The sequence below is a fragment of the Bufo bufo genome, chromosome 1, assembly GCF_905171765.1.
Source record: "Bufo bufo chromosome 1, aBufBuf1.1, whole genome shotgun sequence".
In the NCBI taxonomy this organism is placed as follows: domain Eukaryota; kingdom Metazoa; phylum Chordata; class Amphibia; order Anura; family Bufonidae; genus Bufo; species Bufo bufo.
In genome coordinates, this window is record NC_053389.1 from 794,104,261 (window position 1) to 794,128,278 (window position 24,018).

General features: G+C 45.2%; 1 protein-coding gene across 1 annotated transcript in view; it reads right to left on the minus strand.

Moving 5' to 3' along the window:
- The window catches only part of CACNA1A (calcium voltage-gated channel subunit alpha1 A), a 285,029-nt gene that overhangs the window by 21,799 nt on the left and 239,212 nt on the right, over positions 1–24,018 (minus strand). The window contains exons 39-45 of the mRNA XM_040415070.1: positions 19,233–19,338; positions 19,017–19,124; positions 16,808–16,908; positions 15,805–15,914; positions 14,788–14,933; positions 14,600–14,709; positions 8,226–8,264 (exon numbers count right to left, since the gene is read on the minus strand). Coding sequence (XP_040271004.1) covers positions 8,226–8,264; positions 14,600–14,709; positions 14,788–14,933; positions 15,805–15,914; positions 16,808–16,908; positions 19,017–19,124; positions 19,233–19,338 — 720 coding nt within the window. The remainder of the gene's footprint in view (positions 1–8,225; positions 8,265–14,599; positions 14,710–14,787; positions 14,934–15,804; positions 15,915–16,807; positions 16,909–19,016; positions 19,125–19,232; positions 19,339–24,018) is intronic.

Below are 24,018 nucleotides of genomic sequence, written 5' to 3' on the forward strand. Positions count from 1 at the left end.
CCATGGGGCCATCCAGTGCCCCTTGTTTGCCATCTAGTACCCCTTTGTGCCATCCAGTACCCCTTTGTGCCATCCAGTGCCCCCTGTTTGCCATCCAAAGTGCCCCCTGTGACATGCACAATATAGCGATCAGCCTCTGTGCTGATCGCCATGCTGTCACTCCTGCACAGCGCTTACATCGATACAGAGACTGACGGCCAGCTGTCCTGCACATGCGCATGCCGGCCGGCGCGTTCTCCAGCAGGAGGCAGTGACGTCAGTTGTGACAATCTGTCTCCTGCTGGAGAAAGGAAGAGAACAAGACAGACTTCTGCTGGAAGATCCATCAGGGGGGACCACGTGACCGGGAGGTGGATCTCCAAACTGCTGTTCCCACACCCCTCTTGAACAGCTGTTTGGGAATAGCTCAGGTGCCCGAAATAGGCACCAAAACTACACAGCGCCATACATTGTGCAGTGGACTGAGCTGGTTACTGCCCTGTGGTTCTAATGAAATTCATTTTTTTGCATATTTTTTTCTGTGATAGGTATGCTATTTTTATTATAGTATTTTTTTTTATAAGGGAAAAGTCTGTTTTTCAAATTTTTTCATTTTTAATAACACAAAGTGCAACGAATATACCTTTTTTAATTGTGTCCTCTTTCGGTTACAGTAGTGTTATATATAGTTTATGGTCACCAGGGTTGGGGCTAGAGGCTGCGGTGTGGGCTAGTGGTAACATTCTTATTTATCTTATGTATAAATGTAGTTATTCTTTTCATACTTTATGCCCTCACAAGGGCATGGGAGACCTTTGGGGGCATTTAACATTTACATTTTTTAAATTCCTGATAACTGGGGCTAATCTATTAGTCCTAGTTAAAGAAGGAATACAACTGGCTGGTATATACTGCAGAGCTGATCTGGGTCTGATAAGACCCAGCAGCTCATGAAATTACCTGAAACCTGGTGATTAAGCAATTTATTAGATCCGCAATAGGGGAAGACTAGAACAGTAAAGAAAACTGTCTCAGCTGTCAGTCACAACGGGCTCCCCACTCCTCTGCAGCCATCTCTGCATGAACGTTCAGAAATCACAGTCGTAGTGTTAGACAAATTTACTATTCTGGTGCATGGTCCTTTATAAACCTGGAGTATGTTAAATTCTGTGCCAGCGTTACGCTAGAATTCTGTCCATGCACTAAAGTTCTGTCCGTGCGCCATAATATGTCCGTGTTTCAGAACTGTGGTATTTTTGCAACTAACTGAGGAGACAACAGTAAGACGGTGTAAACTGAGACAGACAGCTCTGTACTGCACCAGATTTATCATAGTAGCTGCTGCTAGCGCATCTTTAGACTATGTAGTCCAAGATTGCACAACCTATAAATTAGTGTCATTTTACTCCAAAAATGCGCTGTCAGAAATATTGGGCAGAAAGGAATCAACATTTTAAAGGCCTATACATATTAATTTACAGATTGGTATATGGGCATCAAGGTAGCCATTTTGTCTGCTTGCAAAGCCCTAAATATGGGGAAAAGGGACATTAATGGATACCAACCGTCAGACGTATAGTCTGCTTAGAGATGTACTACTTTAAGACCATCTACCAAGGCACTTAACCTTCTTTCTCCACATACTTTGAAAGTGAGGTGATTAGTTCCAAACATTAGCTTTTTACACATAACAAAAAAAATACATTGGTATATACCACCTAATTCTATGTCTGTGAAGGTTCTCATTTATCCAGGTCATTGTATAGCTGTAAAGAAAAAATCAAGGCAACTGGACTTACTGTAGATTTCTTGAAAACGTTTCACTCGTTCTTCCAACGAGCTTTCTCAATTCTGAGTGAGAATTGAGAAAGCTCGTTGGAAGAACGAGTGAAATGTTTTCAAGAAATCTACAGTAAGTCCAGTTGCCTTGATTTTTTTCTTTACAGCTATACCATGACCTGGATAAATGAGAACCTTCACAGACATAGAATTAGGTGGTATATACCAATGTATTTTTTTTGTTATGTGTAAAAAGCTAATGTTTGGAACTAATCACCTCACTTTCAAAGTATGTGGAGAAAGAAGGTTAAGTGCTTTGGTAGATGGTCTTAAAGTAGTACATCTATAAGCAGACTATACGTCTGACGGTTGGTATCCATTAATGTCCCTTTTCCCCATATTTAGGGTTTTGTCCAGGGCTTAGGTCAAAGGTTATCTTTCTACTAGATCTTAAAAAAATATTAGAATTAAATGTAATTACCCAAACTTTTACATAGAACACTAGTGCCCCCTTGTGGTGGTGGTGAGTATGGTGAGGAAGAGATACATAGCAAATTGATGCATGTCAATAAGCACGTGGTAGACCAAACCAAGCCCACTGTAAAGGGGAGAGCGCTCTTCTTGCAGCACTGCCGGCACCCCATCTGTGGCCGGAGTTCTCCATCCCCTAGGCAACGAACAGCAGGGCAGCGTAGCGCCGATAGGAATGAATCGGCGCTCAGCTGCATTGAGGTGCGTGATGTGAGTCACGTGACGCTGACCACGTCACGTGATTCATCTGTTGGGGCTATTTAACAGGCAGCCTGCTGTCCACAGGTTGCCTGTGATTGGTCTTTCAACCTCACTAGCGTTTGCCTGCATTTGTGACTTTGTGTACTCAACCTCAGCTTGAATTTGACTCTTGATCCTGTGTTACCCCTTTGTACTGCGTGACCTCCTGACTCCTAACCTCGACTAGTATTTGACGTTGATTTTGGTGTTTCCCCTAGTACTGACGTGATCTCCTGGTTCTGACCTCGGCGAGTTTTGACCTTGATATTGTGTTCTGCCTAGTGTTCGCTTCTGTGTGTTCTGTCCTAGCTTTGTTGTTTTCTCCACTTTTGTTCCCCCCTATAAGCACCCGCAGGTACTTAAGCTAGGGACCGCCGCCCAGTTGTACACCGTCAGTTAGGACAGACTGTGCAAGTAGGTAGGGATAGTGGTGTGGGTGGAGCTTAAGGCTGCACTTATCCCTACCATTTGTGACACCCACATGGGGGGGATAAAAGGTAGCAAGAGCCAGCAAGAGGGATCCATCAAAGACAAGGCAGTAAGGAAATACATTCTATGGCTATAGGTCAAAAGATGAGGACAGCTGTCCAAGGAAACTGAACTAAAGAGAACCTGACCATCCCTTGTTTCTGAACTGTGACCGCTGACTTCTTTCAGACAACTAAATTTTTTATTTCTGGTAAAGTATAAATTTCTAACTTTATATTAGGCAATTGATTAGCCATATAGCCATATATATATTTTGATAGACCATGTAGTTCTTGTAGGATCTAGATTGATTTGAGATAATTTTAACTGCAGTACAAATTATGCCTGTCAATCTTGGGAGATAAATATATACATTTGATATATACATTTGTATAATCTCCAGAAAACTGATTTCAGTTTCTAGTCAAGGGTCTGATATATATTGAATTAAATTGGTGAAAGTCTATCTTTACTTATAATATAATATTGGCTTATAGTCAAACTTGTGCATGATAGGACAAATTTTGCCCATGCGCTGTTAAACTTTTGAGTTTATGAACATCTGTGTGCTGGGAGAAGTCACGTGTCAATGCTGAGCTCTTTTCCTTAGGCCTCATGCACACGACCGTTCCGTTTTTTGCGGTCCGCAAATTGCGGATCCGCAAAACACGGAAGCCGCCCGTGTGCCTTCCGCAATTTGTGGAACGGAACGGGCAGCCCATTGTAGAAATGCCTATTCTTGTCCGCAAAACGGAGAAGAATAGGACATGTTATATTTTTTGGGTGGGGCTACCGAATGGAGCAACGGATGCGGACAGCACACGGAGTGCTGTCCGCATCTTTTGCGGCCCCATTGAAGTGAATGGGTCCGCACCCGAGCCGCAAAAACTGTGGCTCGGATGCGGACCAGAACAACGGTCGTGTGCATGTAGCTTTATTCTGTGAGCTACTGATAAGCTACCCATTTCATTTAAAAAGTTATTTTATTGGTTGTTTTTATATCTTACACGTTACCTATGTTTTCAAATTGATTGAACTTATTTGATCCTTAATCACCAATTCTATATTTTATTATTATTTTGCACTGATTTTTAATAAATAAATATATATATTTTGTATACGATTGTATCCTTCTTGTCTTCAACTCAGCGCAAATAACAAACTCGTGTTAATTTTGATTTGTGGAAATAAGTTGGGAATCTCCTTCAGTACAGATCCTTCAGATCAGAGCAGTATAAACATTCTGACAGCGCCCATATTTTGGTGGATTTTTTGACACACAGAAATACTTTTAGGCTGCACTCCTTTTGCATGAATCCACGCCCTTTCCACTAAGCCACACACCGCTTGGCAGGGAAGGCGTAAAAGGGGTAGAAAAGTGCGTAAAACAGTTGATAAATGTGTTGCAAAGTATTTTCAATGGGTGTAAATCTGCCTCCTATCTGGAGGAGAAGACATTTGAATTTGGACTTTTTACATCATGTAAAGGTTGGAGCTCTGTTTTCCTGATACTGAGCTCCAAGAGTTAATGGGGTGTCTGGGACCTTGATATTGCCGAGCCTTATTATATGCCATCAATATCAGAGAGGTGTGGGTTCAACTCCCGACACCTCCAAGACCAGCTGATTGAGAGGGTCCGAGCACTTCATTGTTTTATGAGGCGCAGCTCTGTACATTTTTTTTTTATCATTCAAAACGTTTATTTTTTTCCAGAAAAAGTATTGACAAGGTTACAAGGTAAATACAAGATTCTTACTGGTGAGTGTAGAATACATAAGGCAACAATAGTTTTTCAATACAATTGGGAGCCTATCCCAATAACAGTAATAACCGCAAAAGAGGAATAGTAGCTCTGTACATTTTTTGTTGGTTTTGCACATTTCTACAGCTTAGGGTGGGTTCACATCGCGTTTTATTCCTCCGTTTGACGTATACATTAGGAAAAAGAGGATACAAAAACGCAGCACACCACGTTCTTGTATCCTGCCCAGTCTGGTAAAAAAAACAAATACCTTTTTTTTTTTTTTTTACAATGGAACTCTATAGTGAATGGATGCCACTGTATGGCATCAGTCTGAGGCATCCGTTTAACGTATACTTTTTTTGGATACGTTAAACAGACAGGAAAAACGTGATGTGAACCCCGCCTTAGTCGCGTTTGCCTGAACAACTCTGAGCTGCAATACCTGCATGCACCACTAGAGAGAGCCCACTGCATGCTGGTCATACATGACGCATTACTAACGCAACGCGCGGTCAGCTACCTCTAGTGGTGGCTTAAAGGGACACTTCTATCAGAAAGGGGTCTTTTTTTTTATTTAAAACAAGGGGGCAGATTTACTAAGACTGGCATGTGAAACACCAGTCTTAGTAAATCTGCCCCCTTGTTTTAAATTAAAAAAATACCCCTTTCTGATGGAAGACAGCTCAAGCAAGATGTGCCAAATTTATAAAGAAGCGCAGGTGTCCATGCACCAGAGACTGAAACCTACGCTGCTGTAGATTTAAACCATAAATAACACCAGCTTTTGGCATAAATTATAGTAACTCTGACCGCCACAGCCGCCTCCGCTAACCTACCCCTTTTCTCAACACTTTTCAAAGTGTCAAGAAGCGCAAACAGTTTAAAATGATTGCACAAATATGCCGTGCGCCATAATCTGAGACTTTTTTTTATGCCAAAAAGTGGAGTGGAGTAAATGCTTTAATAAATCTGTTCCAATATTAATTAAATATTTTTTTTTAGCTGTTTTTCTCTTTCATTTCAGCAGTACCATGCCATTGAAAATTAAATCCGCATCTGGGACATTTAATGCATATCAATGTCTGATAGGTGCAGGTCCCACCTCTGGAATTAGCTCCCATCTCGATTAGCCTAGAAGCCGAATTTCCTCGTGCTTCTTGTCAGCGAATCGATTTAACATGAAATAGTATGAAAAACAAAAAAATGCAAACTTACCGCCTTCCATTTGCTCGCGACGGGCCGGCTGCCGCCATCTTGCTTGAGGATCTCGGCCGAAATCCTGTGCGGCGCGAGATTACATCATTACGCCGGCCAGCGGGATGACATCATATGTCACCACGCCAGCCGGCGTGATGACATCATCTCGCGCCGCACAGGATTTTGGCCGAGATCTTCAAGCAAGATGGCGGCAGCCGGCCCGTCGCGAGCAAATAGAGGCGATAAGTTGGATTGAATTTTTTTATTGTTAATTTTACACTCAGATGCCGCGATCATGTATGAACGCGGCATCTGAAGGGTACAATGACGGGCGCGGCGCTATCGCAGCTCCCTGTCATTGCACCCGCTACTTGCAAAAAAATTAAGTAATTCGTCACAAAGCAAATTGTTTGGTGAAATTCGGCGAATCAAACTTTTAAGAAATTCGTTCATCTCTAGTAATATCCCCTGGAGGTGGATCCTCCAGAGTTACGGTATGTAGAGGCGCCGGCCTCTCCACCTCCAGCTTCCGAGCTGTCTTACATTTAGACCATTTTCTACACCAAACCAGGAGTAAGAAATGGTAAATGGAGACGAGCCTGCCGGCCTGTTCCCGCCCACGCCGCGTCCACTTTTTTAGACCTGGCCTATTTCTGGTTAGTAAATGACCCCCAATATCCATAAAACCATCCACCCTTTTTTGATTAAAAAAATACACAGCATATTCACACATAGGTTATTAATATGTGATGTTTTTGATGGAAGTGTCACAAAATGACATATTGTTACCAGATGGACATTTAGAAAATAATTCCAATGTAGTAACAGAATCAGCTCTGGACTTGGTTCACCCTGGACTTGCTTGTTCAAAACCAAACTAGCGGCAGGGGACTCCGCCTGGCAGTGCCGGCGGGTGAACAGCCTGTCGGATCTATCCTGCCGCTATTTCACGTGTGCCCCCGGACTGCCGCTCCGTCTCCATTGACTATAATGGGGGCGGGGGGTGGAGTTCCGGCGGCTGCACGGCAGCGCACGGAGAGAGGCTGCCTCTACCGCGCTGCCACCGGAACTCCGCCCCCCGCCCCCATTATAGTCAATGGGGACGGAGCGGCAGTCGGGGGGCACACGTGAACTAGCGGCAGGACGGATCCGACAGGCTGTTCACCCGCCAGAACAGCCTGCCGGACTCCCCTGCCACTAGTGTGAAAATACCCTTAAGGGCCCGTTCACACAGAGTTTTTTGGTGCTGATTTTGGTGCGTTTCTGCCTCAAAATCAGCTTCAAATCAGCTCCGAAAATGCCTCATTTCAATGGGAAGCAGCACTTGCTTCTTTTTTTACACGTGTAAAAAAGAATCTGCATGTCCTATCTTGGGGCAGAATCAGCGCTGAATCTCCTATTCAAATGAATAGGAAGCTGAAAAAAAAAATGCTCCATGAAAGTCCATGCATTTTTTGTGTGTTTTCCCTGCGTTTTTGGCGCAGAACTGCATCAGATCTGCTTCAAAAACCTCAAGCTGAAAATTCAGCTTTGTATTGAAGTGAACACTTTTTTTCGTGCTGAACAGAGACACGTATATTCCGCGCTGATTTTTTTAAGCGTGTATTTCAAAATCAGTCATGTGAACTGGCCCTAAGTGGGTTTTTCAGTAAATTTTTTTGGTAGACATTCCCTCCAGTAGAACCTGTGAAAAGATCTAGACTTCTGCTCCCCACCACTCTATTTGGACTCTGCGACTCCCGGCTGTCTTCACTGGACTTCCAGTCCCTGTCAATATCCGCATGGACATGGAGAGGCTGGCCTCATCGGCAAGTGGAAAGTCATGTGCCCCTTGGGGACACGTCACAGCTTAGGCCAGTCATTGGCAGGACAGGGACTAGGAGTCCAGTGAGGATAGCCTGGGAGCCAGTGACCTGAGAATGAGTGGAAGGGAGCAGGTAAGTTTGGATCTCTTTATAGGTTCTGCTGATAGGGGAGAATTAAAAAATAAAATAAATTCTGCATAACCCTCCTGCAAAAATCAAAGGCTCTAGAAAGTTAAGCCTAGATTTCTAACGGCATAATCCAATTATATTCATATTCTAACTTCTATTCGATCATTTGAAGACCTTTTCTATCTCAATGCATCCCTACAACATGACATAAATGTCATCTCTGTACAGGAGAAACAATACAAAGACAGAAGGATCCATACCGAGAATGGGCTAAAAAGGACAGAAATGTGAGTTGTACAGTGTAGCAATACATGGAGAATAGTGTGAGAGCATGTCATAGAGGTGTTACATACACTGAGGTTACTCCCTCGGGTTCGGGTTTTCCTTCGCTGCTACAGCAAGACGAGACAGAGAGGAGAGGCAAGAAGGGAGAGACCACAGAGGTGCAGGACGGACAGAGAGACAGAGGGACAGACAGCGGGGGAACAGAGAGAAAGAGAACACAGGTTAACAGCAGTTAGACCCAAACAGTTTCCATACACAGTGTCCACATTAGTGGACAAATGACTTTAAAGAGTAGACGCTCACACAGCACAAGAGCCACAAGACGAGGACATGGATGCCACTGAGACAGCAGGAGACGAGTTCCTTCCAGGAGTTCCAAACAAGCCTGTGTTACAGTCAGAGCTTTATTTTTATGAACCATCAAATCCTCTGCATAGACCTAAATGATAACATTCTGGCTGCTTATGTGAACCACTAGAGGGAGCTTGGGAGCTTCCTGCATACTGTTATTGATTGAGATCAATATTAACTCAGTATGCTGTCCTGGTGCAATATTATCATTTAAAGAGCATCTGTCAACATGATCAACCCTATTAATCCATGCATGCTGCCTTATAGGATTGATTATGCTGATTAAAGCAATACCTGAGTTATGTCTGTAGGTAGAACCGTTGCTGAGATATCAGTGTTTTTAGTAATATGCATTCAAGCTGGTTATAGCACCAAGGGGCTAGACTGAGCCATGGGAGAACTGCTTCTGTAACATCCCTCTGCTCTGGGCACTCCTCCCTCCCCTTGCTTGATTGCCTATCCCTGTCAATCAAGGGGAGGGGGAGGGAGTGCCAAGAGCAGAGGGATGTTACAGAAGCAGTTCTCCAATAGCTCAGTCTAGCCCCTTGGTGCTATAACCAGCTTGAATGCATATTACTAAAAACACTGATATCTCAGCAATGGTTCTACCTACAGACATAACTCAGGTATTGTTTTAATCAGCATGATCAACCCTACTAGACAGCATGCCTGGTTTAATAGGGTTGACCATGCTGACAGATGGTATTTAACTATGTCCATACATAGGATTTGAAGCGGAAAGTTAGCTAACACAGAATGATGGATCTAAAAAACAACATGGTGCAAAAAGGTAGAGATTCACTTCAAAGCTTTGGATACAAGGGTGAACATAGGAAAGAAGGGACCCCCAAAGCAATAATGTTAGTGGGGCCTCCCTCCTGGTGCTGGTTCATGCCACCGCTCCCTCCTCCGGGGAGGTCCAGGCTGGTTCCTGCCATCTTTGACTTGACAGGTGGAGTCCTGCCCAAGTGTTCACTGCTCTTGGGGAAGGGGAAGGAAGATGAGGCCCTTGCTTGTTTAGGAACAGAGATGACATGGAGTGAGGGTGACAGATGCACAGTAAGACAGAGATGAATGAATCGCTTGGGAATGCTCATCAGCGAGAACTGTCAACGTGTCTGCGGCGTCTGGTATGGGCAGGTTTTTATCATTACTATAATATCTGCTTTCTCTTTTATAAGGCTACATTCACACGACCGTTGTTTTGGTCCGCATCCGTTGCTCCGTTCCGTGGCCCCGCAAATAAAATATAACCCGTCCTATTCATGTCCGTTTTCCGGATAAGAATAGGCAGTTTTAATAATGGCTGTCCGTGCCGTTCTTCAAATTGCGGAACGCACACGGACGCCATCCGTGTTTTGCAGATCCGCAATTTGCGGACCGCAAAACACACAACGGTTGTGTGCATGTAGCCTAAATCTGATATAAATCCCAGATGTCACTGAGCAGAAGTAACTATTAGCTGCCGAAGCCCCGCGCCTCTCTGCTTTACATGGTCATTTCTCCCCACACACCTTCATAGGAACACCGAGACTCACGGGGAACAGCAGTGACATCAATACAGGAGCGGGGGGGGGGGGGGGGTATTAGAGGGGTCCCAAAGGCTTTACTGCCACATAAGAAGACACCACGGTAGGTGGGGGCCATGTACCAGATTTTGGATTGAGGCCAAGAAGCTTTGAATAACATTTCTGAGCCGTCCCATTCCAATCCAGTCCTTTCTACACTTCTATGTATACACCGGAACAGTCTGACTGGCCCAATGGTTGCATACAGATCCTTGCGCTGCCTAACTAGTCATGTTCCCATCACACTGGGTCCTTTATATGCACACGGCCTTAAAGGGAATGTCACCAGCGACCTCCCTGCCCAATTGTCTGCATAGACACATAGCTGCGGTTCACCTGTTTCTCTTCTGTTGATCTGAGGCTTTTTTTTTTTTGTAAATTAAAGCTTTGGTGCAATGAGGGCATCACTATTGCACTTGTTACACCCAAGCTCCGCTCCTTTCTGTGGCCAGCCCGTCCCTCGCTGTATTGCCACTGCCTGGCCCTGTCAATCAAAGCACAGAAATGAGCGGAACTTGGGTGCAACAAGAGCAATGGTGACGCCCTTATTGCACCATAGTAAGCATTTTCAGAAAAAGTATTATAACTCAGGAAAGAGGAGCCTCGGATCAAGAAAAGTCAAATGTTCATGGAGGCTTTATATACTGTGTTTATGGATGGCTTGGATGTTACTTATGCTTAATGCAGACCATGCAGGAGTGAAGCATATGCCCCAAGTAACAGGCTTTACAGATGCAGTTGTTTGTCAGTGTAGCAGAGCTGGGTTTGTCATTTGCTAGAACTCACTTAACTGATTGATCACGGCACGCAAAAAAGAAACAGTTATACAACAAATACAGCTCTGCTATATCTGTAAGTTTTAAACTGTATCATGCAAATGCAACACTGAGAAAACTAAATGATGGTAAAAACAGCGCGTGTGGCAAGCAGTAACACTCTGCGATATCAGACCGGAATACACCAGGGTTATCTCACCATAAAGGTCCCTGAAAATATTAGGGCCTATGGAAGTTTGGGGTGGGGGTCCTCTCGCTTGGCCCCAGAGCAGAGCGTGCTATCATGGAGCGGCCACGGATGGCCTCATGCACAACACCCTATGTATTTTGCAGTCCCCAAACTGCAGATCCACAAAATATGGATGACACATTTGCAGCCCCACAGAAATGAATGTGCATGAGGCCCAATAAGGAGGCCAGCAGATGGGACAAGTAAATCGGACCTAGACTGGGTGTGTACACATGTATGGCAGAGAGATTTCCATGTCAGAGGTCCAGGAGGATTGCCTTCAAGTATAATAATCCATTGCTCGGATAGTCACACATAGCCACTGAACTCGGCTCCATTCATCTGCAGCAAGCACGTGGATTTCTGTCAGCTCTAATCAGATGAATGGAAAAGTCGCAGCGATTTCTGCAACTAATCTGCCCTGTGTGAACTGGCCAGCTCAGACTAGGGCAGTGCCATCTTTGCACAGTTGTAATGAGAACTTCTAATAAGACATTTAATATACGAGTGGAATAAAACCAATCCTGTGTATTTTATGTTTGGTTCCTATGTTTGGGATATTATGCAAAAAAAAAACTTATTAAAGGGGTTTTCCAACTTTTTTTTAATACTGATAATCTATCCTTTGGATCTGATTGGTGGGGGTCTGACATCTGGGACCCCCATCAATCAGCTATTAGAGGAGGCTGCGGCGCTCACTGCGGTTTCCTCAGTGGGGGTGCTGGGTGTCCTTAGTAGGGTTGCATCGGGTATTGAACTTTCCATACCCAATTGATCCGATACCGGGATTAACTATTTTCCGATACTAGGCTGCGCTACTGTACAGTTCCTAGTACAATGTTCTCCTGAGGCGGCACAGTGGAGAAGGAGGCAGTGCCTTCCCGCTGTGACGCGGGCGCCATTTCCACCAATGAGAAGACAGTACTTAGGAGGAGGGGAGGGGCTGTTAACACTGTGCCACCAATTAACCCATTAATACATATGTGGGTGGCGGGTGCTGGTTGTATCACATACCCGGCCTCAATGACAGGGCGCAGCGTTCACACGAACCTTGTCAATTAACCCCTCAGGTGTCGCAGGTGGTTTGGCAGGATCCCTGTCATTGAGGCCGGGTGCCGGGTATGTGATACAACCAGCACCCGCCACCCACATTTGTATTAATGAGTTAATTATATTTATTTGTGGCACAGTGGGCCCCCCCATAGTATTATATTCATCGGTGGCAGTGGCCACAGGGTCCCCTCAGTAATCTTATTGGTGGCAGTGGCAGCTTCCAATCGGAGCGCCAGCAGTGTAATTGCGGGGCTCCGATCTGTTACCATGGCAGCCAGGACGCTACTGAAGCCTTGACTGCCATGGTAACCTCCCTGCTGCTGTGTGTACTATGCACAGGGCAGCAGGGAGAGTGTGAGGTCCTATTCACCCTAATAGAGCTCTATCAGGGGGAATAGGACAAGGGTTCTAGCCCCTAAATGAGCTAATAGTTAGTAAATAAAAAGTAAAAAAAAAAACACCAAAATATTAAAAGTTTTAATCACCCCCTTAACCAATTTTACATGTAAAATATATAAACAATAATAATAATAAAAAATAAGCATATTAGGTATCGCCGCATCCGGAAAAGTCCGAACTATTAAAATATTTAAAAATATCTCCTATGCAGTGAACGCTGTAACAGAAAAAAATTCAAAAACATGCAATTCCCCCCTGAAAAATAGGATAGGACTGTTGTATTATGGGCCGGACGCTCCATAAAAATGTGGAATGCACGCGGCTTTTTTGGTGTTTCATTTTTTCGCATGGTATCGAGTATCGCAATACTTTTTTATGGTATCGAAATCGAATCAAAATTTTAGTATTGTGACAACCCTAGTCCTGAGTAGGGTTGAAAGAGTCGAGCTTTGGATCATAGATCCGAGGTCAATTTGTTAAAAAACTTTGTCTGTAATGCTGTTTCCGTACAGCATTAAAATGTATGGGCTCCGTGTAGGAAAACTTTGTCTTGGCCAAAGTTGCGCAAGGTGAATGAGTGCGGTATTCCTATCTGCGTATTTAAAAACATTTTAAAATAGGAATCTGAAGCCGGCTTCGGTACTGGCTGGTACCTCGGTACCAAAGCCCACTTTGGATTCCTGTTTTTAAATACGCAGATCGGAATACCATAGTAATTCACCGAAGTCTCGCACAACTTCGTCTGAGGTGACGTTTTCCTACACGGAGCCCATACGTTGTAAATGCTGCATGGAAACAGCATTACAAATTACGTTTTTTGACGAATCGACTTCGGATCTACGATCCGAAGCTCGATTCTCTCAACCCTAGTCCTGAGGATAGGTTGTCAGTATAAAAAAAGTCAGAAAACCCCTTAAAAATTTTTGAATACACACTGGGGCAGAGATATCCATGTCTTTGTTCCTGTAAAGTGTCTTCATTTGCACGCCTTCTGCGCCAAATCTATGACATGCATGAAGCACAATAATTTGCAACTTGCTAGACGGAATCTTTTTAGAAAACTTTTGCACCAAATTTTTGTCTGGTGCTATTCTGTGCTTTGTATTGCAGTCCTAGGCAGTTTTTGGTTCATGTTTTAGACAAAAATTGTACCAGCTCAAAGGTGGTATAAAAAGTGGGCTACCCGTACAGGGTGGCCCACGAAAAAGTCGCCCGCCTCCAGCGATAGTATGACAAGATGAACGAGCAAGTCAGAAAAGATGCTGAATGCGGTCCCCGTTCAGGTCTCCACATCTTTGGGCAGGTCGGGTTATGTTGGCTGATACGGCTTGTGATGCTGCGGATGGTGTTTGTGATGTTCTCCTCGAGTTCCTCCAGGGGACGTGGATTGTTAGCGGACACTTTCTAGTTTACATTTCCTCCATAGATAAAAATGGCATGTGGACAAGTCTGGGGAATGTGGCGGCCATAACCCCTCTCATTCATGAACCCGTCCAGTGAGACCCATGAGGTCCGGCATGTCTCCCCATCTTGTTGGAAAAAGCAGGACATTTTTTGGTTCTGCAGCATCAAGCCGTATCAGCCGTCATAATCCGACCTGCCCAAAGATGCGAGATGTGAACGGGGACCGCTTTCTGGATCTTCTGTGACTTGTGGGTAATAAAAAAAACAACAACAATCTACTCGCTCGTTCATCTTGTCATACTATCGCTGGAGGCAGGTGACTTTTTTCGTGGGCCGCCCTGTGGCGCATCGTTACACAAATAGGGATTTTGTGGCGCACTCTGCCACATCTTCCCTTCACCAGCACGGATTATAGACACATTTAACAATCCAAATCACAAACCAAAAACAGCACAATAGGCACAATACTCAAAATACTAAGTAAACCTATATTGATATATCCGCCCCTTTGTGTATCAGTTCCTGACAGATTTCGCGGTTTTTGCTTGCTGGCATTGATGGAGCCTTCACTGATTACAGGGGCTGAGAACCTGTCCTCTTTTTGTGGTTCATATCATAAGGTTTTTGGCCTGTCATTTTATTAGCACAGGCACATCACTCACCTGGCTGTCAGCGGGTAGCCTTGGCATTGAAGCTGCCCTCCCATGTCCTTCCATCACAAGGTACTGCTCACTGTCAGAGTAACCCTCCCGATTTATCTCCGTCATTTCTACTAACTAAAAGGCAAAGAGGTATATCTGACATAGTAGTCATCCACAACCGTAAGCACACCAGGAGATGAAGGGCATGCTCCAGACCTGTGAATTCGGCCAGCTGTTGGTGTTCTCCTGGGCTCGCACCCTCTCTGGACTCCAGGTCCCTGTCTTCTGAAACATCTGTTGAGCTCTCTGCGTCATCCACGACTGACTTTCCTTCATGCCGCCTTCAGGTATACCCCTGAAAAAGCCCCACATACAAGCAACATCTACATGTCAGGGAACAACGTGGCATGAAAACCAAGCCCTTGCTGGAGAACATTGAGCTGTCAAACCTTAAAAGGGTTATCCCATGAATAATGCAGAAAAGGAAAATCAGAGATCATCCAAGACAATCTCTTTCTAACAAAGCTATAACCAGCCCTGTACCTCACATGGATCCAGAGATCTGCCCAATCGTTGCTCCAATTGCTCTGCTAGATTTAATTTAGGTTGGTAGCTAAGAGTGTGTGTGTCCTTTCTGCTGCAGTTCTCTCCCTATCACAGCTCAGGGGGCCTGTCCATTCTGCTACAGCTCTCTCCCTATCACAGCTCAGGAGGCGTGTCCATTCTGCTGCAGTTCTCTCCCTATCACAGCTCAGGGGGCCTGTCCATTCTGCTACAGCTCTCTCCCTATCACAGCTCAGGAGGCGTGTCCATTCTGCTACAGCTCTCTCCCTATCACAGCTCTGGAGGCGTGTCCATTCTGCTACAGCTCTCTCCCTATCACAGCTCAGGAGGCGTGTCTTTTCTGCTACAGCTCTCTCCCTATAACTGCCACAGTTTCTAACAGAACACCAGGCTGGTGGCAGTTGAACATTTAAACTGAGCATGTGCGACCACCAGCAGTGAGGCGGACAGAAAAATAAAGCAATGACAAACAGCAGGTGGCGCTATACGGATACATTTTATTGAATAACTCAGTGGCTATGCTACATTTTTGATTGCATGCAATTACAAAAGTATTCAGTTGTAGGTGCTGGTTTCAAAAATGTTAAATATTTCTCATGGGACAACCCCTTTAAGACCTGTATAATGGCAGGAACCCATAGTAAATGATCTGCAGGACTTACATTTCTCCCCCTGGTTCATTCTGAGAGGACATTAGAGCGTTTAGCCCCACTGGACCATCATGTGTGGGCGATGGAGGCTCCATTCTTTGGAACATTAAAGGTGTCCGGTTCTGGAAGAGTCATAGTTGCGTTGTTATTATTAAAGGCAATACAGTATACCGCACTTGTAAGTATACAGCTCGGAGTGTTAGCCCCATGTGACCATTAGCTTATGTGTAGCCTATAGGTGTACTCTGTGCTTCTATACTGCAGTCCGTGATTGAGCCTAGTATTAGTTCATTAGGTATCTCTCAGCAGCCCTGCATCCGTGTCCGACATGATCATGATGGGTTATAAGCCTCTCGATGTTATCAAAAATGGTCCTAATGGTCCCCTGAAATCAGGGGCTGACAGAGGTGCAGTAGGGCCCTATTGAAGTCAATGGGTGGCCAGTTATGGCACTATACAACACATAGGTGGTGCCAAGTCATAATACAGCCGTGTGCATGAGGCTTAAATTGTAGATATTGTTATTAAGTACTCAATACTACATCTCTTCTACATATGCATGGATGCTATAGGTGGGAGTCCTGTGTAGGGCCCACTTTATAAACCCGGATGGACAGCTGCTAACAAAGAGTGGCTCCTGCAGAACGTGTCATGTGTTACATGGTCAGCCATTTTTTTATGCTTGAAATGCAATGGTGCATTTCTCCTGGTGTAGCACAAGTAGAAATGCAGCATTGCATTTCAAGCACATAGCGTACAACGATGGACCTGCGGAAATCAACTGACCGTCGGACTGGCGTCCCGATGATACAACCCCCCTAAAGTCAGCGTCATATGAACTGTATATTCACACATAACACATAGCTCTGCATGGGAGCTGTATACACAAAAGTGGTTATTTCTTTCTGATAGGAGAGATTGGTGCCTCGTTTTTTATAGTTTGTTACACTGTAATTTATAATGAATTTCTCTTGTATATGACAATATCAAAACGGAAATATAAATCGTCCGTTACCTGTTCCTCTTGCAGGGCCTGCAGTCGCTTCGCCTTGCTCTGTCTGTAATACTCCATAATCATCATGGCCGCATAAATCTTGCCCACGGTGAGGTCAGTAGCTGACAGGGTAAAAAAACAGTCTGTGATCAATGTCATACGCAGAAGATAACATGTGACCAGGGAGCTAACATTTAAATTTTTGAAGGATATTAATCAGATGTCAATCATTTACGAATGTCATGAATTTCATGTAACGTTTCTCAATGGCGTTGCAAAGCGACACGTAACATGCTCTGACTGCTACGTGCCAGTCCCAAAAATTCCGACGCGACTTACCTGTGGCCTGGTTGAGTTTAGTCACACAACATCAAGTTGCGGACAAGTCGCACATATATATTTTTTGTTCCACCACTATTCTGCAACTTCTTGTCACCATGTAGCCGTACCCTAAATTACAGTGTGAGCCCCCCCCCCCCCCTAGAGGCATGGGGGGAATTAATTAAAGGGGTTGGCCCATCTGAGACATTGATGGCATATCGCTAAGATATGCCATCAATGTCAGATAGGTGCATGCCCCACCACTAGGACCCACTCCTATCTAGAGAACAGGCCCCCAAGGTTATGGAGGCGCCACATGCTCTCCATTCATTGCTATGGGAGTTCTTGAAAATAGCCAGAATGGAGGGTGGCTGTGCATGTGCGGCTGCTCTCTGTTCACTTCCGTGGTCAAGTTCTGGAGATAGGTGCAGGTCTCATATCTGGGATCTGCTGCTATCTGACATTGGTGGCATATCCTACAGATAGGAATATCCCTTCAATAGAGAAACATATGAGGCGCCAAAACTATTAAGAGGCGCCGTGGCCTCATAATCATTTTGCTGCATTCTTGGGAGGCCCGTGTGCTAGAAAATGAAATCTACACCAGTGAGGTGTAATGGGCACAGGTTTTCTGGGGAACATAAAGGTAAATGTGTCCCACACTCTGTAAAAAAGGCAAGGGTGCTGGAAAAGGAGGAAAAGTCACAGATTCTGGTCCCAACCAGCACCAAAATATGTGACTTTTATATGCCAGAAAACTGTCATACAACAATGATACATTCCCCCATGGTGTCGTACCCCTAGGTTACATGCATGTCCCACCAACTTAGAACCTAGGACAGATACAACATGACCTTGGTTTCCCATCCTTCCCCTAGGTTACATGCATGTCCCACCAACTTAGAACCTAGGACACATACAACATGATCTGGGTTTCCCATCCTTCCCCAAGGTTACATGCATGTCCCACCAACTTAGAACCTATGACACATACAACATGACCTGGGTTTCCCATCCTTCCCCAAGGTTACATGCATGTCCCACCAACTTAGAACCTAGGACACATACAACATGATCTGGGTTTCCCATCCTTCCCCAAGGTTACATGCATGTCCCACCAACCTAGAACCTAGGACACATACAACATGACCTGGGTTTCCCATCCTTCCCCAAGGTTACATGCATGTCCCACCAACTTAGAACCTAGGACACATACAACATGACCTGGGTTTCCCATCCTTCCCCAAGGTTACATGCATGTCCCACCAACTTAGAACCTAGGACACATACAACATGACCTGGGTTTCCCATCCTTCCCCAAGGTTACATGCATGTCCCACCAACCTAGAACCTAGGACACATACAACATGACCTGGGTTTCCCATCCTTCCCCAAGGTTACATGCATGTCCCACCAACTTTGAACCTAGGACACATACAACATGACCTGGGTTTCCCATCCTTCCCCAAGGTTACATGCATGTCCCGCCAACTTAGAACCTAGGACACATACAACATGACCTGGGTTTCCCATCCTTCCCCAAGGTTACATGCATGTCCCACCAACTTAAAACCTAGGACACATACAACATGACCTGGGTTTCCCATCCTTCCCCAAGGTTACATGCATGTCCCACCAACTTAGAACCTAGGACACATACAACATGACCTGGGTTTCCCATCCTCCCCCAAGGTTACATGCATGTCCCACCAACTTAGAACCTAGGACACATACAACATGACCTGGGTTTCCCATCCTTCCCCTAGGTTACAAGCATGTCCCACCAACTTAGAACCTAGGACACATACAACATGACCTGGGTTTCCCATCCTTCCCCCTCAATGCGTTTCAGTATGAAAATGAGACTAATTGGTTGGGGCCGCCTGTAAGTGAATGTGGTGGATCTTACATTTATGTGGTGTCACCAACAGGTCCAGTGTTTTATGAGAGAGATTGGGCCAAATGGCCATCATCTCCTTTCTGAGTTCCTTGTCCATTTGCTGCTTGTCGGCACCACCTGAAAAAATATGGGGAACATCAGTTCTATTTTATACAGTCAGTGTGACCTCCGAGTAAATTGTGAAAATGTGCCAGTAAAGGCCCCTGCTTATCGTCCCTAGCTTACCTTTTGCAATTTTGATATCCAACGCTGTACGTATCAGAGCCATGAGGGTCGAGTTAAAGTGAACAGTGTTATCATCGGCCACAGGAAGGTCCATTCGAAGAAGCCGCTGCAAGGAGTCAGAAAGCAGCGTGAACTTACTGATCCAGAGAACCCGGGAGAAGCTTATCTACTATATCCAGGACTCAGAGGCTCTGATAACGTACACTACTATTACATATCCCACAGGAAAACCACTAGGGTCCCCTCTCTGTATGTGGCAGAAGGTAAACCTCTGGAATCAGCCGCCACTGCCCAGTCTCGGAGCCCAGCCCATGTCTAATTTATAGGATTAGGAACATAATTCAGGTTACAAATTTTGCACAATTTCCACGTGAAGTAGGTGAACATAGTAGTTTGTATAAATGTGTGGGAACACATCTGGTCTAGTTACTGGGTAAATCTTCCCACCGTAGTCCAGCTGTGTGCTTTACACCCCCTGAGCCTCAGAGTCCTGAGCTACAGAAAACACCATAGATAATAGAATACTCCACCACCCGAGTGAGCGTAGTTCGTTCTCCCAGCCACCACTCTGGTAGTGTAGTCTTCTCAGAACAGCCAGCACAAATCGAAGCCAAGATAGGCAGGCGAGTACACGGGCCAACCTGGAGCATGCATCATGCAGAACCGTGGCGTGCAACATGCAGGGATTCCCCCATGCAATCCCTTCAATAGAGCTAGAACTCCTACACAGGGGGAGCACAGGGGAGAGAGGGCGGCTGGGGGAAGGGGGGGAGAAGGCGAGATAGGTGAGACGAAGAGGAGGAGGAGGGTGAGAAAGGGAGAGAGGGAGTAAAAAGAGAGAGAAAAAAAGAAATACATTCACAAACAAAGCTGTGAAACTTATTGTATTAAACTAGATAGGAGAAGCTCCCATATGGACCATGAGAGATTCTGGCCACACAACATCAGCAAATCCCCCAGAGCCCCACACATCGGAAGAAAAGCAGATGGGGCATAGTCCATTAACCGCCATGAAATGGTTTGTCAAGGACTGTCGAGGAGGATAATGCGTCCTAAACTAAAGTAGTACAGTTCAGGGAGAGCGAGGAGTCCTATATGATGAGTATAACGTGCATAGAAAGATACAGCGGCAGCGACCAGACCCCCACGGAGTCATAATAGTGCACAGAGCATGTGGGTATGAGAAGCCGGGCGTACTAGCATGTAACGGCAACTTCATATCATAGAGGGCACATTCAGCTGGGCTGAGGCCGTCATGGGGCCCTCAGGAACAGACAAAAGTCTTCCCCATGTTGCTTGGTCTACAGACTGAGATACCATAGACTGTACATATGGGGTGTAATGGATAGATGTATGGCCACTCTATGGCATAGGCTGGAGTGTAGGTCACTAGATGTGCCTACTATTCCTCCAGAATTACCCTACTGATCAAGGGGGCAGCAATCACATTCACAGTCATCTGATATGGTATATGTAAACCCCAGTGTAAGCGGCTAATACGATGTATAAGACTGTCAGGACATAGGTTGGAGATCACTGTGATAGGAACATGGGACTACAGTGGTCCCTCAAGTTACAACATTAGGCTACGTTCACACTAGTGTTTTTACTGGATCCGGCAGGGTTCAGCAAAAACGCTTCCGTTACTGATAATACAACCATCTGCATCTGTTATGAACCGATCCGGTTGTATTATAGCCAAGACGGATCCGTCATGAACTCCACTGAAAGTCAATGGGGGACGGATCCGTCATGAACTCTACTGATAGCAAATGGGAGACGGAACCGTTTTCTATTGTGGCAGATTGTGTCGGAGAAAACTGATCCATCCCCATTGACTTGCATTTGGGGTCATGCCGGATCCATCTTGCTACAACATGCTGCGGTTTGCTCTCCGGTCTGGGAACGCAACTAAACGGAACACAATGCATTTTGGAGCACTCCGTTCTGTTCAGTTTAGTTTTGTCCCCATTGACGATTAATGGGGACAAAACTGAAGCGTTTTTTTTCCCCCCGGTATTGAGACCCTATGACGGATCTCAATACCGGAAAACTAAAACGCTAGTGTGAAAGTAGCCTTAAGTGGTTGCAGGACGACCATTGTATGTTGAGTAATTGGTTCCAAAGCCCCAAACTGTCATCCAAGATAAGAGAAAATTAACATTTAAGAAAAATAGGCAGATAACTAAGGCCCCTTTCACACTACCGTTTTTTTTTTTCCGTTTTGCGGGCCGTTTTTTGCGTTCCGTATATGGTCCGTATACGGAACCATTCATTGTGTTCCGTATGCATTCCGTTTCCGTATTTCCGTTCTGTTGAAAGATAGAACATATTTGGCTGCAAATCATGTTCCGTGGCTCCATTCAAGTCAATGGGTCCGGAAAAAAAACAGAACAGATACGGAAATGCATCCGTATGTCTTCCGTATCCGTTCCGTTTTTTTCGGAACCATCTATTGAAAATGTTATGCCCAGCCCAATTTTTTCTATGTAATTACTGTATACTGTATATGCCATATGGAAAAACGGAACGGAAACAGAAACACAACGGAAACAAAAAACGGAACAACGGATCCGTGAAAAACGGACCGCAAAACACTGAAATAGCCATACGGTAGTGTGAAATAGGCCTAAGAGACTAACTAACTAGAAACTAATCCAGCGATTTTACCAGAGAAGTGGCCTTGATTAGTTGGGTCTGACTCTGAGACATTGGATGTTGAGTCTGGTTTCAACTTACAATGGGTCAGAAAAGAACATTGTATGTTGAAAAGATTGTATCCTGAGGCCGTTGTGTCCTGAGGGATCACTGTACATGTTTATGAGGTGGAACCTGCAACTATCCTAGCGATATGCCACATATGTTGAGATGAGAAACCCCTTTAACTGCTCATTTGCATATGGAATAAAAGCACTTTCTCTCCATAGACTGAAGTCACATATCACTAAGGGCTCATGCACACCAACATATTTTTTTCCGCATCCACATTTTTGCAAGTCGGTTGCGGAACCATTCACTTCAATTGGGCCACAAGGACAGCACGTGTGCTGTCCTAATCCATACGTACTTTCAGTGGCAAAAATATAGAACATGTCATATTCTTATCCGCATTAAAGGGGTTCTGCAGTTTTTTTAAACTGATGATCTATCCTCCGGATAGATCATTAGCATCTGATCGGCGGGGGTCCGACACCCGGGACCCCTGCCGATCAGCTGTTTGAGAAGGCAGCGCCGCGGCCTTCTCGCCGTTTACCGCAAGCCCAGTGATGTCATGACTAGTATCTATGGCCTGGGCGGGGCTAAGCTCCATTCAAATGAACAGAGCTTAGCCCCGCCTAGGCCAGTGATACAAGTCGTGACGTCACTGGGCCAGCGGTAAACAGCGAGAAGGCCGCGGCGCTACTGCCAGCACCACTGCCTTCTCAAACAGCTGATCGGCGGGGGTCCCGGGTGTCGGACCCCCGCCGATCAGATGCTGATGATCTATCCAGAGGATAGATCATCAGTTTAAAAAAAACTGCAGAACCCCTTTAAGGACAAAGATAGGACTGTTCTATTATGGGCCGGACGTTCTGTCCCACAAAATGCAGAGCTCACTCGGCCGGTATCCATATTTTGGGGACCCACAATTTGCGGACTGTAAAGCAGGCGATAGTCATGTGCATGAGCTTCTCATGACATTTAGCTGATCCGGCCCTACAAGGTCTTTCGGCTGGTTTATCAGTGACTCCCTTTAAGCACAACATTACAACCCTTCTGGGTGTAATGAATGCAATGAGGATATGGTCAGGAAAATGAAATGATATTGCCTGCTTGACATATTAATTATAATATTCATTTAAGCTGTACCAGCATCAGGTTCATATTCATCAAATATAATGGGTATAATATTATAATTAATAGCTTCTTAATACAGCTCACCAGGGTAAGGTACGAGACACGCTCTATGCCTTTCAGAAAGATCATAACACGCTCACTTATCCACGAGACAGGGCATAAGTGTCTGATCGGTGGAAGTCCCCCATATGAATGCAGCGGAGGCTGCACGTGTCCGCTGCCTGTCTATTCAACTCTGTGGGACTGCCAGAGACCACAGTCTCATAGAGATGAATGAAGCTCCAGTGCTCATGCTTGACCACTGCTCAAGGCTGGACTGGGAACATATAGTGGCCCTGGAAAAAACCTAAAAGTAGTCCCAATGTTGTAGGTGGGTCCAAACTAACAGAAGGTGGGGCAACGCAAGTAGATGGGGCCAATACATATTGGCAGGGTCAGCAATACCATAGTGCAGCACAGACTACCATCCCACAGACCCATATACCACAGTGCAGCACAGACTACCTCCTCGGAAGCTGTCTCTCTCTGTGGCGACCATCGGTAGCTGCCACGTTCTGTTCTCCTCCTCCAGTTGTCTCTAATGTTCCCCCTGCTTCAGACACTAGGACTGTAATGCAACAGAGTCCTGCAGCAAGGGCCTACATTAGTTATTTAGTTAATTAGGCCACCTCCTTGTTACCACCAAGAACTGCCCTTCGGGACACTGGTTTTATTATTCCCCCTGGTAGCTAGTTTTTAGCCTAGGGTTTGTAAAGTATGTATAAGCATATTTGCTCTTAGCCTTTTATCTCAACAGTATTGAGAGGGAGGGAGACAGCTTAATCTGCATCTTTGGTCATCTGTTGCCGGGCTAAAAGGGAGTACTCTTATACAGCCCGAGGATGACCTGACTTTTAACAAGGGGGTGTGCAGTACCCCAGACCTGGGGGTATCTGCAAATGTTTTATTA